The sequence below is a fragment of the Borostomias antarcticus genome (genome assembly GCF_949987555.1).
Source record: "Borostomias antarcticus genome assembly, contig: scaffold_192, whole genome shotgun sequence".
NCBI classification, from domain to species: domain Eukaryota; kingdom Metazoa; phylum Chordata; class Actinopteri; order Stomiiformes; family Stomiidae; genus Borostomias; species Borostomias antarcticus.
The window spans coordinates 36,094-48,712 of NW_028176748.1; the positions used below are offsets into that span (position 1 = coordinate 36,094).

The 12,619-nt window shown below is 44.9% G+C and overlaps 1 protein-coding gene across 1 annotated transcript in view; it reads right to left on the bottom strand.

Annotated features, from left to right (window-relative positions):
* LOC311328158 (uncharacterized protein) overlaps positions 1 to 12,619 on the bottom strand; it is a gene marked incomplete at its 3' end in the record, with an annotated part of 38,537 nt that overhangs the window by 5,659 nt on the left and 20,259 nt on the right. The window contains exons 7-8 of the mRNA XM_084462174.1: positions 6,094 to 6,267; positions 3,991 to 4,164 (exon numbers count right to left, since the gene is read on the bottom strand). Coding sequence (XP_084318300.1) covers positions 3,991 to 4,164; positions 6,094 to 6,267 — 348 coding nt within the window. The remainder of the gene's footprint in view (positions 1 to 3,990; positions 4,165 to 6,093; positions 6,268 to 12,619) is intronic.

The following is a 12,619-nucleotide window of genomic DNA, read 5'->3' on the forward strand; positions in this document are numbered from 1 at the left end:
TAGCTTCTTAGCCTCCTAGCCTTGTAACCTGTTAACATGCTAGCTTGCTAGCCCCTTAAGCCGCTCAGCTGTACCATAATACTGCATTTTTCATGCTACATTCTTCTCTAATTTACTGGCTTCTACTTCCACTTCTCCTTCGACAACAACTCGATATTGTAACAATTGGCATAACAATGTAATAATTGTACTCAGCCTAGTTATTGTATCTGGGCTATTGTTTTGTAACACTATATGCTTATTGATTAATAAACCCACGTGATTCACGGCTTCAGGTAATCCAACTGTCTGTTAAGATCTGTATACATAGGATATACATCAGTATTCTGCTCGATTCCTTTATATGACCACAACGGACAGATGTTGAACCCAGAACAGTAACGTTATTAGCAAACATTTTCATCAGCAATCAGTACATTAACAAAGTGTGTTTGCATTGGATAAACACATTGTCAGACTAATAAAGTATAGAAAAGGGTAACTTCACTCCTGAGTCTTCTGTGATAGTAGCTTTGCTTTCTGTATAATTAACTGCTAACTGTGACAAAGATGACATTTATTCTACAAACAAACACTGCTACACTAGTGGTGAAAAGGAGGCATGTCAGCTATATTGTCTTCCTCTCTCAGACTGAATTATAAACAGACTGACTCCTTCTGGAGCGAGGAGAGAGAGGAGAGACAGAGAGAGGAGGAGCAGAGAGAAGAGAGAGAGGAGGAGCAGAGAAGAGGAGAGAGAGAGGAGGAATAGAGAGAAGAGAGACAGAGAGGAGGAGCAGAGAGAAGAGAGAGAGAGGAGGAGCAGAGAAGAGAGAGAGAGGGGAGGATCAGAGAGAAGAGAGAGAGAGGAGGAGCAGAGAAGAGGAGAGAGAGAGGAGGAGCAGAGAAGAGGAGAGAGAGAGGAGGGAGAGAGAGAAGAGGAGAGAGAGAGGAGGAACAGAGAGAAGAGAGAGAGAGGAGGAACAGAGAGGAGAGGAGAGAGAGAGGAGGAACAGATAGAAGAGGAGAGAGAGATGAGGAGAGAGAGATGAGGAGAGAGAGAGAGGAGGAACAGAGAGAAGAGGAGAGAGAGGAGGAACAGAGACTTTGACTTTTGATGCTCTTTAATGAGACATCCTTACAAAACACTAAACACCCCCCCCCACACACACAGTAGCACAGAACAGCATCAGCTCACATCAAACATCAAGCCCATCTGCCCCCACGGTACAAATTGCCACCCCCAGACCCCACACCCTCTCAAACTCAGCCACATTGTTATTGATCACAAAATAGGTGTATTCTACCCTAAGAAGCAGAGACCCTCCCCCTAACCACCTGGACTGGGTCCGTGGCCCCGCCCCTCTCACCTTATTCCTCCCTGTAGTCCAAATGGACAACTTAGCTCACCCAAACACAACATTGAGCAAAACACACTTTGCCCTCCTCCTGCACGTGTACTGTGGGCCCAAAACAAACAGTTCCTTAGAAAACACAAACCCCAACCTCACACACGAGGGCTGTAACAGCACAAACAGAGGAACAAGACGTGCACAAACAGAAAACACATGAACCACCGTCTCCACCTCACCACAGTATGGGCCCCCCTCCCCCACCCCGGGGTCAAGCCCGGCCAGAAAGCGCTCGGTCATCAGGGCCCTGTGCACCACTCTCCACTGTCCTTTTAGGGATGGGGGGCTTATACAGCACCCGCCACCTGAACCTCACACTGCTCCCCCCACCTAGAACCCCCTGCCACTGGTGGAACCCAACCCCCTGCAAGACCCCGACGTTCCTCGCCTTCACACATGCCTCATACAGAGCCCTCCCCCTCACCTGTCTGAGGTCACCAGGCTCCTCCCCCTCACCTGTCTGAGGTCACCAGGGTCATACAGAGCCCTCCCCCTCACCTGTCTGAGGTCACCAGGGTCATACAGAGCCCTCCCCCTCACCTGTCTGAGGTCACCAGGGTCATACAGAGCCCTCCCCCTCACCTGTCTGAGGTCACCAGGGTCATACAGAGCCCTCCCCCTCACCTGTCTGAGGTCACCAGGGTCATACAGAGCCCTCCCCCTCACCTGTCTGAGGTCACCAGGGTCATACAGAGCCCTCCCCCTCACCTGTCTGAGGTCACCAGGGTCATACAGAGCCCTCCCCCTCACCTGTCTGAGGTCACCAGGGTCATACAGAGCCCTCCCCCTCACCTGTCTGAGGTCACCAGGGTCATACAGAGCCCTCCCCCTCACCTGTCTGAGGTCACCAGGCTCCTCCCCCTCACCTGTCTGAGGTCACCAGGGTCATACAGAGCCCTCCCCCTCACCTGTCTGAGGTCACCAGGGTCATACAGAGCCCTCCCCCTCACCTGTCTGAGGTCACCAGGGTCATACAGAGCCCTCCCCCTCACCTGTCTGAGGTCACCAGGGTCATACAGAGCCCTCCCCCTCACCTGTCTGAGGTCACCAGGGTCATACAGAGCCCTCCCCTTCACCTGTCTGAGGTCACCAGGGTCATACAGAGCCCTCCCCCTCACCTGTCTGAGGTCACACACACATTTAAATACACTGGCACTAAACACCAAACACCAGGTTAGAAATCTAGGTGTCATAGTCGACTCTGATCTGAACTTTGAATCTCATGTCAATAACATAACTAGCGTATCTTTCTATCATTTAAGAAACATGGCAAAAGTGCAATCCTTCCTTTCAAAGGCCGACACAAAGACTTATGCATGCATTTAGAACCAGCAGACTGGACTATTGCAATCCCCTCTTTTGTGGCCTACCAAAGAAAACCATCAATCGCCTGCAAATTATACAAAACGCCGCGGCACGAGTCCTTACAAAATCCAGACGGAGGGCTCACATCACACCCGTCCTGAAGGCTCTGCATTGGCTACCCGTCAGCTTCAGAATAGACTTCAAGATTCTTCTACTGGTTTATAAATCACTCCACAACCGTGCTCCAAAATATATGTCTGACATGCTTAGATATACACCAGCAAGATCCCTGCTGTATGGGTTATGTTCATGTTGTTATATTGAATGTGAGCTTCTATGCTGCTGTATGGGTTATGTTCATGTTGTTATATTGAATGTGAGCTTCTATGCTGCTGTATGGGTTATGTTCATGTTGTTATATTGAATGTGAGCTTCTATGCTGCTGTATGGGTTATGTTCATGTTGTTATATTGAATGTGAGCTTCTATGCTGCTGTATGGGTTATGTTCATCAGAATGTATTCATTCTCATCATGATCTGTGTTTCAGGTGACCATCTCATGTGACACACAGGAGTCGATACGTTCAGTTACAACCACTGCTACTTCAGCAGGTTGACATTGTGGAGGTGGAGGACGTGAGCCTGTCTTCTGTGGTGTTCTGAGAGGTCCAACACCTGGGTGTCCCAAGTCAGTGATAGCTTCAGATTAGTCAAAGCATACTAGAGAGAAGTTATGTCCTCAGTTTGAACCGTGCTGATGTTGTTGATTTAGTTCACACTAAAGAGTACATTTCGATGCCACTTACCAGTATTTGAGCAGTTTGTGGATTACTGTGCAAGCTGTATGAGTGTGTGTATGTGCTTGTCTTTGGTGCATAGAGGTGAACCCAAATGGGCCCCCTAAATATATGCGGCCCCCCCAAAAACCAAAATGAACAGGTGTCACTGCCTCTAAACTTCAGCCCCTGATGCTTTTCCCTCAACCCCTAATGATTTGGGATCCTAGCAGCGCCCCTGTTTTGTACCTAATCTACATTTGTATTTAATCTTGATTGTGTCTTTGTTCCTTCAATAAAGGACCCACCCACCACCTACAGTCTGTATATGTCTGTATGTATGCTTTGAGATGATATTCCCTATTTTGTCAACTCTACTGTATGTACTGTAGTCCAAAGCCAATTTCTCAACTTGAATGTTGATGCCCAAAACATCCCTCTTCAAGGACTGAGATGTACAATTACTTAGACATTTAAATCCAATCATTTAACATTTGAATATGCTCAGGGATACAGACCTCAGTTTCTCCAGTTTGCAGTGTGGACTCCCCAGTCCAGCAGAGAGCAGCTTCACTCCTGAATCCTGCAGGTCATTGTTACTCAGGTCTAACTCTCTCAGGTGGGAGGAGTTTGAGCTGAGAGATGAGGCCAGCAGAGAACAGCATGTCTCTGTTAATCTGCATCCACTCAGGCTGAGGAGACAAGGACAAGTATTAGCAAACATTTTCACCAGTAATCAGTGCTTTGAGAAAGCGTGTTTTCATTGGCAAAACACATTTTCAGACTAATAAAGTACAGAAACGGGTAACTTCACTCTTCACTTCAGTCTTCTGTGATAGTAGCTTTGCTTTCTGTATAATTTAACTGTGACAAAGATGACATTTATTCTACAAACAAACACTGCTACACTAGTGGTGAAAAGGAGGCATGTCAGCTATATTGTCTTCCTCTCTCAGACTGAATTATTAACAGTGTGACTCATTCTGGAGCGAGGAGAGAGAGTGCTGCTGCATCTAATATGTTTTAGTCATGAGCAGGTTTTTCATTCCTCTAATGCAGGCATTCCCAAACTGTGAGGCGGGCCTCCCCCAGGGGGCCCCAAAGAAAGTCAGGGGAGGCGCGGAGGGATGGTTAGAAAAAAAAGAAGGAAAAACATGTTATTTATTTTTGAAATGTCTATGGTTTTTATGAATGAAACGTGATTTTAAAGGTCAGAATATTGAAATAAATAATGGGAGAGATACTGTTAGATTATACTAAATGTGTGGATAGTGCAGAGAGAGCCTACCCCCGCAGGCATGAATATATTGTGCGAAAACGTCATAACGTTAACTAGCAACAGGTGCCACCGAGCTAACTTAGCTGTGTAACGTTATGGGCTAGCTGACGCTGCCTTGCAAAATGGACACATTTGGGGGGTTGAGGGGGCGTGGGTGTGTCACTGTTTTCAGAGGGGAGGCCCACATTGATGGGAGTTTGGGAACCCATGCTCTAATGAATACTCAGCATCCAATCAGCGTCCTGATTGGCTGGACACTATGGACCTGAGTCAGCTTGGAGGGTGCTAAGGCTCTTTGGACAGGACATGTACATTTACCAACATGCTATAGCCTACTTAAGCAATTGACCACGAGAGGCAGTGGGTTACAGGGGATTTTACCACAGCTACGGGGCGTTGTTAGAAGTATAGCTGTGGTAAAATCCCCTGTAACCCACTGCCTCTCGTGGTCAATTGCTTTTCTACAACGGTTACTACATATATATATTCACAAAAAACACTCAGAAGTAACATTCAATCATTTATTTACTGATCATTCTTATCATTTTAGGATTACAAAATCTTCGGCGATAGGCTATAGTTCTGAATTAAATGGTTGCCAGGCAACATAGGCTATCTCGCCTATTTGGGTTGGCCTTGTTCACATAAGCCATAAGGCATAATTCGGGTGGTTCACCTTTATTTGAATATTTCCAGCCATGGTGCAGTTATTAAAACAGTTCTCCAGAGCACTCATTTTTGCTGGTAGGGGTGTGGAAGTGTTGGAGTCAGACTGATGAGTGCGTTTTTGTAATAGGATACGAAAAAGGTGAGGTTGCTGCGAATGGTTGCTACGCAAAGCATAGCCTACCGCTTGATTTTATCAATCGCCTCGTCAATGAGATTAACTAATTGTTATGCAGTCGCAGCCGTGGGTTACAGAGTATTTTACCACGGCTGCTAGCCAATCAGAATCAAGTATCCAAACTCTCTGTTGTAGAATTACTACTTGATACTTCATCATGTACACCTAGGCATGTTTTACACATTGTTTATTTGCACTCGTGTATTGGGATTTTGTGTATATTTTGTACCCAATGTACATTTGTATTTAATCTTGATTGTGTCTTTGTTCCTTCAATAAAGGACCCACCCACCACCTACAGTCTGTATATGTCTGTATGTATGCTTTGAGATGATATTCCCTATTTTGTCAACTCTACTGTATGTACTGTAGTCCAAAGCCAATTTCTCAACTTGAATGTTGATGCCCAAAACATCCCTCTTCAAGGACTGAGATGTACAATTACTTAGACATTTAAATCCAATCATTTAACATTTGAATATGCTCAGGGATACAGACCTCAGTTTCTCCAGTTTGCAGTGTGGACTCCCCAGTCCAGCAGAGAGCAGCTTCACTCCTGAATCCTGCAGGTCATTGTTACTCAGGTCTAACTCTCTCAGGTGGGAGGAGTTTGAGCTGAGAGATGAGGCCAGCAGAGAACAGCATGTCTCTGTTAATCTGCATCCACTCAGGCTGAGGAGACAAGGACAAGTATTAGCAAACATTTTCACCAGTAATCAGTGCTTTGAGAAAGCGTGTTTTCATTGGCAAAACACATTTTCAGACTAATAAAGTCCAGAAACGGATAACTTCACTCTTCACTTCAGTCTTCTGTGATAGTAGCTTTGCTTTCTGTATAATTTAACTGTGACAAAGATGACATTTATTCTACAAACAAACACTGCTACACTAGTGGTGAAAAGGAGGCATGTCAGCTATATTGTCTTCCTCTCTCAGACTGAATTATAAACAGAGGGGCGAATTCACTAAAGCAAATTGCGCCCGCTAATTGCACCATAATATTGCGCGTCAGTTGCGCCCGCTATGTGCTCCGTTTTAAAAACCTATTCACTAAAGACATTGCGCTAATAATATCCCAGCGCAAACACGCCCATTCGGTGTTTGCGGCTGAGTGCAATTTGCTGCTGATATAGGAAATGACTATAAATACTGCGCATACAGCGCATACAACTCGTATGCATATCATTGGACGATGGCAGACAGAAAAAGAAAAATACGATTTTCAGACCGCGAACTTGAAGGCCTCACGGACGAGGTTCAAAAACATGTCTCACAGCTTTCGGCAAAAAATATCACGACTGCAGCAAAAAATCATATTTGGGGTTTAATTTCCCAATCAGTCAGTGCCATTTGTGTGTGTAAACGCGGAAGACTGCAAACGGAGGTGGAATGATTTAAAAAGACGAACAAAGGAAAAAAAATCATTTTATGTTATGCAAGTTGCAGCACGATGATCTGGCATACTTTTGGGGGAGTGTATAACATTGCCCCACCGGTACGATCTAGGCATCTAAACGGCTTTTCAGGATTCCAAATGTGCGCTCAATCACACCGCGCGTCCTGATGTGAGCCCAGTTGTACGCCGCCTCTCCAACGTTGGAAGGATTACGCACGGGAGTCATCATCCATGGCTGAAGATGATACCTGCCGTCACCTATGATACAAAAGCAAAATATTTTCAAGACCATTCAAATAAAACAAATATTGTGTAGGCTATGTTTTTATTTATTTATTTATACCTATGTCGGCCCCCAGCCGTTCAATGAACAGCTATAGGGAATGCGCAGTTTCGCGTATAGACTATTATACGCACAGTTTCGTGCTATGTAGGCTATTATATTCATTGGGGGAGCTTGGACTCGCTGGGGACGGGTGGAGAGACGCATAGTCAACTGAGCCTCCCCAGACGCGACTTCATCCTCCAGTTGGCTGAAGAGCTGCGCGCTCTGGTGTCCAAACAGGTACCGCGGTGGTTCTAGTGTTAAATCAAAAAGTGACCTTCTTCTAAATATTCTCTCACGAACAACATGCCTGGCATTGCGATGCCTTCGCCTCGCAACAATCACTGCTGCCATGATCAGCGGACAGGCTGGCCGCGACACACCCCTTGCGCTTAAATACCACCACGTTTCTGAAAACGGTATTAATTTCACTTTAACTGCGTGAGGCAATTTGCGCCGATGTTTGTGAATTGGGCGGGTTTTGCAATAATGTTCATTTGCATAGAAAGGGGAACATTCTCCGCCCATATTACCTAATTTAAATATGAGCTAATAACACCGGCGCAGAGCAACGCAATGACGAACGCAACGCAGTTAACACCGTATTTCACCCTTTGCGAGGGCTTTGTGAATAGCAAACATAATTTTTGACTTATTTGCACAGGCTTTGCGTCAGGAAAAGCTGCGCAATCCTTTAGTGAATTCGCCCCAGAGTGACTCATTCTGGAGCGAGGAGAGAGAGTGCTGCTGCATCTAATATGTTTTAGTCATGAGCAGGTTTTTCATTCCTCTAATGAATACTCAGCATCCATAGAAATGTATGTAAGGCCTTTCCTGATTGGCTGGACACTATGGACCTGAGTCAGCTTGGAGGGTGCTAAGGCTCTTTGGACAGGACATGGGCAGTGCCTGAGCCTCTGATGTTGGAACTCACAAAACGCGGCGGCACCGTGGTGTCAGCACAGTGGCGGGATCCACCAACGTGTTTTCATGCAGTGTTGCACACTAACCACCAGGAGGCATCGTTGATCAAGAAGCAACTAGTGGCAGCAGAGCGTGTGACAATACTGTTGAGAGACTGGTAACTTTAGACTGGAATGTAGCCTATTCAGCGAAACTATAACTAGCCTATATATAAACTATAATTACATAACATTTGAGATGCACAATGTATGTACATGTATAACAATTGAGAAAGCATCCTATAGTAATGTGAACTTGTGATTCTATTGTGGAATGCAGAAGAGAGACTGATTGGTTGAATGAGGAATTGAATGAATGAGCTGAGGGAGGCCTAGTGTGTCCATAGGAAAGAGACTCTACAAGCCACCATGCTGATGTGAGATGCTGGATTTTGACACAAATGTGAATTTATCTGTTTACCGAATGCGAAAGACGAGCGATGTCAAGTGGGGAGCAAAAAAAGAGCGAGCCAACAGATTCACTAGGCCAGTGGTTATTGGAACAAAACTTCTTTTTTGAATGGGGTTATTCTATAGGCTATTAATTCTACATTAATCTCATAGCAGTGAGCACTGACATGACTGTTTAAATCAACAGCCTAACACTTCTATTAGCCCATCATTGTTGTCAATAGCGTAGCCTAATGGTCCTGTTCCTGTCTCCATGCCCCCACGCTAGTTTAGACCCACTATTCAAATCTCCCTCAAAACCTGTTAAAACAACCTGATGATAGGACAAACAGTACTGTTGATGGGGCCTAGTCAACTCCAATGGGCAGTCTGCATTTGAATCAAGTTTATCCCCAAACAGGGAGGAAGGAACCACATTTATATATATAAACCGTAATTCATCAAGAAAGTATCAACAAATAACACATAACCACACACTGAGATTTCACTCCTAGTTTACAATGAATGATGTAGTGAATGATCTGAGGTAAGCCTGTTTGCTAAAGACAAGAGCCTCTACAAGCCACCATACTGATGTGAGATACTGTATTTTGACACAAATGAGCTAGTGTGAATGTATCTGTTAATCAATAGGCTAGGCCTAAAAGACAACCGCCGAGCACTTAAATGTCAATTTGACTGGACTCAATCGCTATTAGCCTTTATAACGAGTATACTCACTATCATTGTGATTATGAACACTTGGATTAACAATGGCCTATTATCATCGGGGGACCTCATTTCAATGTTGGCAAGCATACAAAGACATTAAATATACAATGAATAAATACTGTATCACTATAATGCAGTAGTCTATGCTATGAATTTGATCAGAGCTGCTCTTAGTGGGACTGGCTCAGAAGAAATGCATTTAGCCTACAGCTTGACCAACATTTACTGGATGGCTGACCATAGTAGACAGTCAAATAACGTATTAAACAAGCTTAGACTAACGTTTAAAGAAGTAGGCTACCCTACGAAAAGAAGGTATTACAGTATGTTATTTTATTGCCATGCAGGCATGGGTTCTATAACAATTCAACTAAATGTAGGCTACTTTGTTCCTATAGGAACGGGAAATCAGCAATACTTGAAAATGGAATACAAATGCACTTGTTTAAATTAATTCCAATATACTATATTCATGGTTTACAACCATTCGTCTCTTACCTGTACCTAGATAAATAAATAATAAGGTGAACAGTAGCCTAGTAATAATAGGCTATAATATAGTTATCCCAGCAGCGCAGATAGAGATTACAATTAGAACTTGGATGCAATATTACTTTAAAAGCAGTGGATGCGCACCAGACATGGAAGACAAACAGGGATGGAAATGTATTTGTTGATGACTGTTGGCGTTGGTTGAATCCTCCCCCCAGCTCATCAAGTGCATTTGAATATAAACAGCATTGGGAAGGGGGAAGGGCAGTCCAGTTCCTCCTGTGGCTGTCTAGCTCGCTAGCTACGGTCAAGCTGTAGGATAAATGCATTTCTTCTGAGCCAGTCCAGCTAAGCTCTGAGCAACTCTGACATGATCAAATTCATCACATTCCTGGATTAAACAGCTCCAGTAGAGATATTCTACTATAACCAGAGGGCATTACAATATCATTCAAAACTAGATCTATTGACTGCATGACCTGTTAGTCTCTGGCTACCCCCCCCTCGTCCGCTGTGTGCTCACGGAGTCTTGGTGCACGACCCTCTCTCTCCAAACTCATCGATTATGTTGAGTCGCTGCGCTCCCCATGCAGTCTGCCACATAATTAGGGGTAGGATCAGTAGGCTACATCCTCTCCCCCTGTCTGTAAAGCATATTGTGTTGTCTTTGTATATGAAATGAGCTGTAATGATTTAAGTGATCTGACTAATAATCAGTTATTGCAGTGGTATTGAAGTAGGCAGAAACTTCACCTTTTTGTTGTTTTCCATATACTCAGTTTAGGCCACAGTGAACTCTGATAACCTTTTGCCTAGGCCATACACAGTCTGAGGGCAGAGAAGGTCAAGGAAGGTCCTCTGCTGACCAGTTCTTCTGTAAGAGTAAACAGCAGCTGCTAGAACTGGGTAATCAGACATCGGAGACATCTAGAATGTCCGGTCCCCTAGCAACGGGCTAATCTTGACCTGCCTGATCGACAAAAGACTAGATCACTGTACCATTGCAGCCTATCACCATAATCTGAGATGTCACATGACGCCCCCCCTGGTAGAGTGTATTTAAGAACCGCCGGGCTGCTTAGCCGAGGGCAGCTTAGCTTCTTAGCCTCCTAGCCTTGTAACCTGTTAACATGCTAGCTTGCTAGCCCCTTAAGCCGCTCAGCTGTACCATAATACTGCATTTTTCATGCTACATTCTTCTCTAATTTACTGGCTTCTACTTCCACTTCTCCTTCGACAACAACTCGATATTGTAACAATTGGCATAACAATGTAATAATTGTACTCAGCCTAGTTATTGTATCTGGGCTATTGTTTTGTAACACTATATGCTTATTGATTAATAAACCCACGTGATTCACGGCTTCAGGTAATCCAACTGTCTGTTAAGATCTGTATACATAGGATATACATCAGTATTCTGCTCGATTCCTTTATATGACCACAACGGACAGATGTTGAACCCAGAACAGTAACGTTATTAGCAAACATTTTCATCAGCAATCAGTACATTAACAAAGTGTGTTTGCATTGGATAAACACATTGTCAGACTAATAAAGTATAGAAAAGGGTAACTTCACTCCTGAGTCTTCTGTGATAGTAGCTTTGCTTTCTGTATAATTAACTGCTAACTGTGACAAAGATGACATTTATTCTACAAACAAACACTGCTACACTAGTGGTGAAAAGGAGGCATGTCAGCTATATTGTCTTCCTCTCTCAGACTGAATTATAAACAGACTGACTCCTTCTGGAGCGAGGAGAGAGAGGAGAGACAGAGAGAGGAGGAGCAGAGAGAAGAGAGAGAGGAGGAGCAGAGAAGAGGAGAGAGAGAGGAGGAATAGAGAGAAGAGAGACAGAGAGGAGGAGCAGAGAGAAGAGAGAGAGAGGAGGAGCAGAGAAGAGGAGAGAGAGAGGAGGAATAGAGAGAAGAGAGACAGAGAGGAGGAGCAGAGAGAAGAGAGAGAGAGGAGGAGCAGAGAAGAGAGAGAGAGGGGAGGATCAGAGAGAAGAGAGAGAGAGGAGGAGCAGAGAAGAGGAGAGAGAGAGGAGGAGCAGAGAAGAGGAGAGAGAGAGGAGGGAGAGAGAGAAGAGGAGAGAGAGGAGGAACAGAGAGGAGAGGAGAGAGAGAGGAGGAACAGATAGAAGAGGAGAGAGAGATGAGAGAGAGATGAGGAGAGAGAGAGAGGAGGAACAGAGAGAAGAGGAGAGAGAGGAGGAACAGAGACTTTGACTTTTGATGCTCTTTAATGAGACATCCTTACAAAACACTAAACACCCCCCCCCACACACACAGTAGCACAGAACAGCATCAGCTCACATCAAACATCAAGCCCATCTGCCCCCACGGTACAAATTGCCACCCCCAGACCCCACACCCTCTCAAACTCAGCCACATTGTTATTGATCACAAAATAGGTGTATTCTACCCTAAGAAGCAGAGACCCTCCCCCTAACCACCTGGACTGGGTCCGTGGCCCCGCCCCTCTCACCTTATTCCTCCCTGTAGTCCAAATGGACAACTTAGCTCACCCAAACACAACATTGAGCAAAACACACTTTGCCCTCCTCCTGCACGTGTACTGTGGGCCCAAAACAAACAGTTCCTTAGAAAACACAAACCCCAACCTCACACACGAGGGCTGTAACAGCACAAACAGAGGAACAAGACGTGCACAAACAGAAAACACATGAACCACCGTCTCCACCTCACCACAGTATGGGCC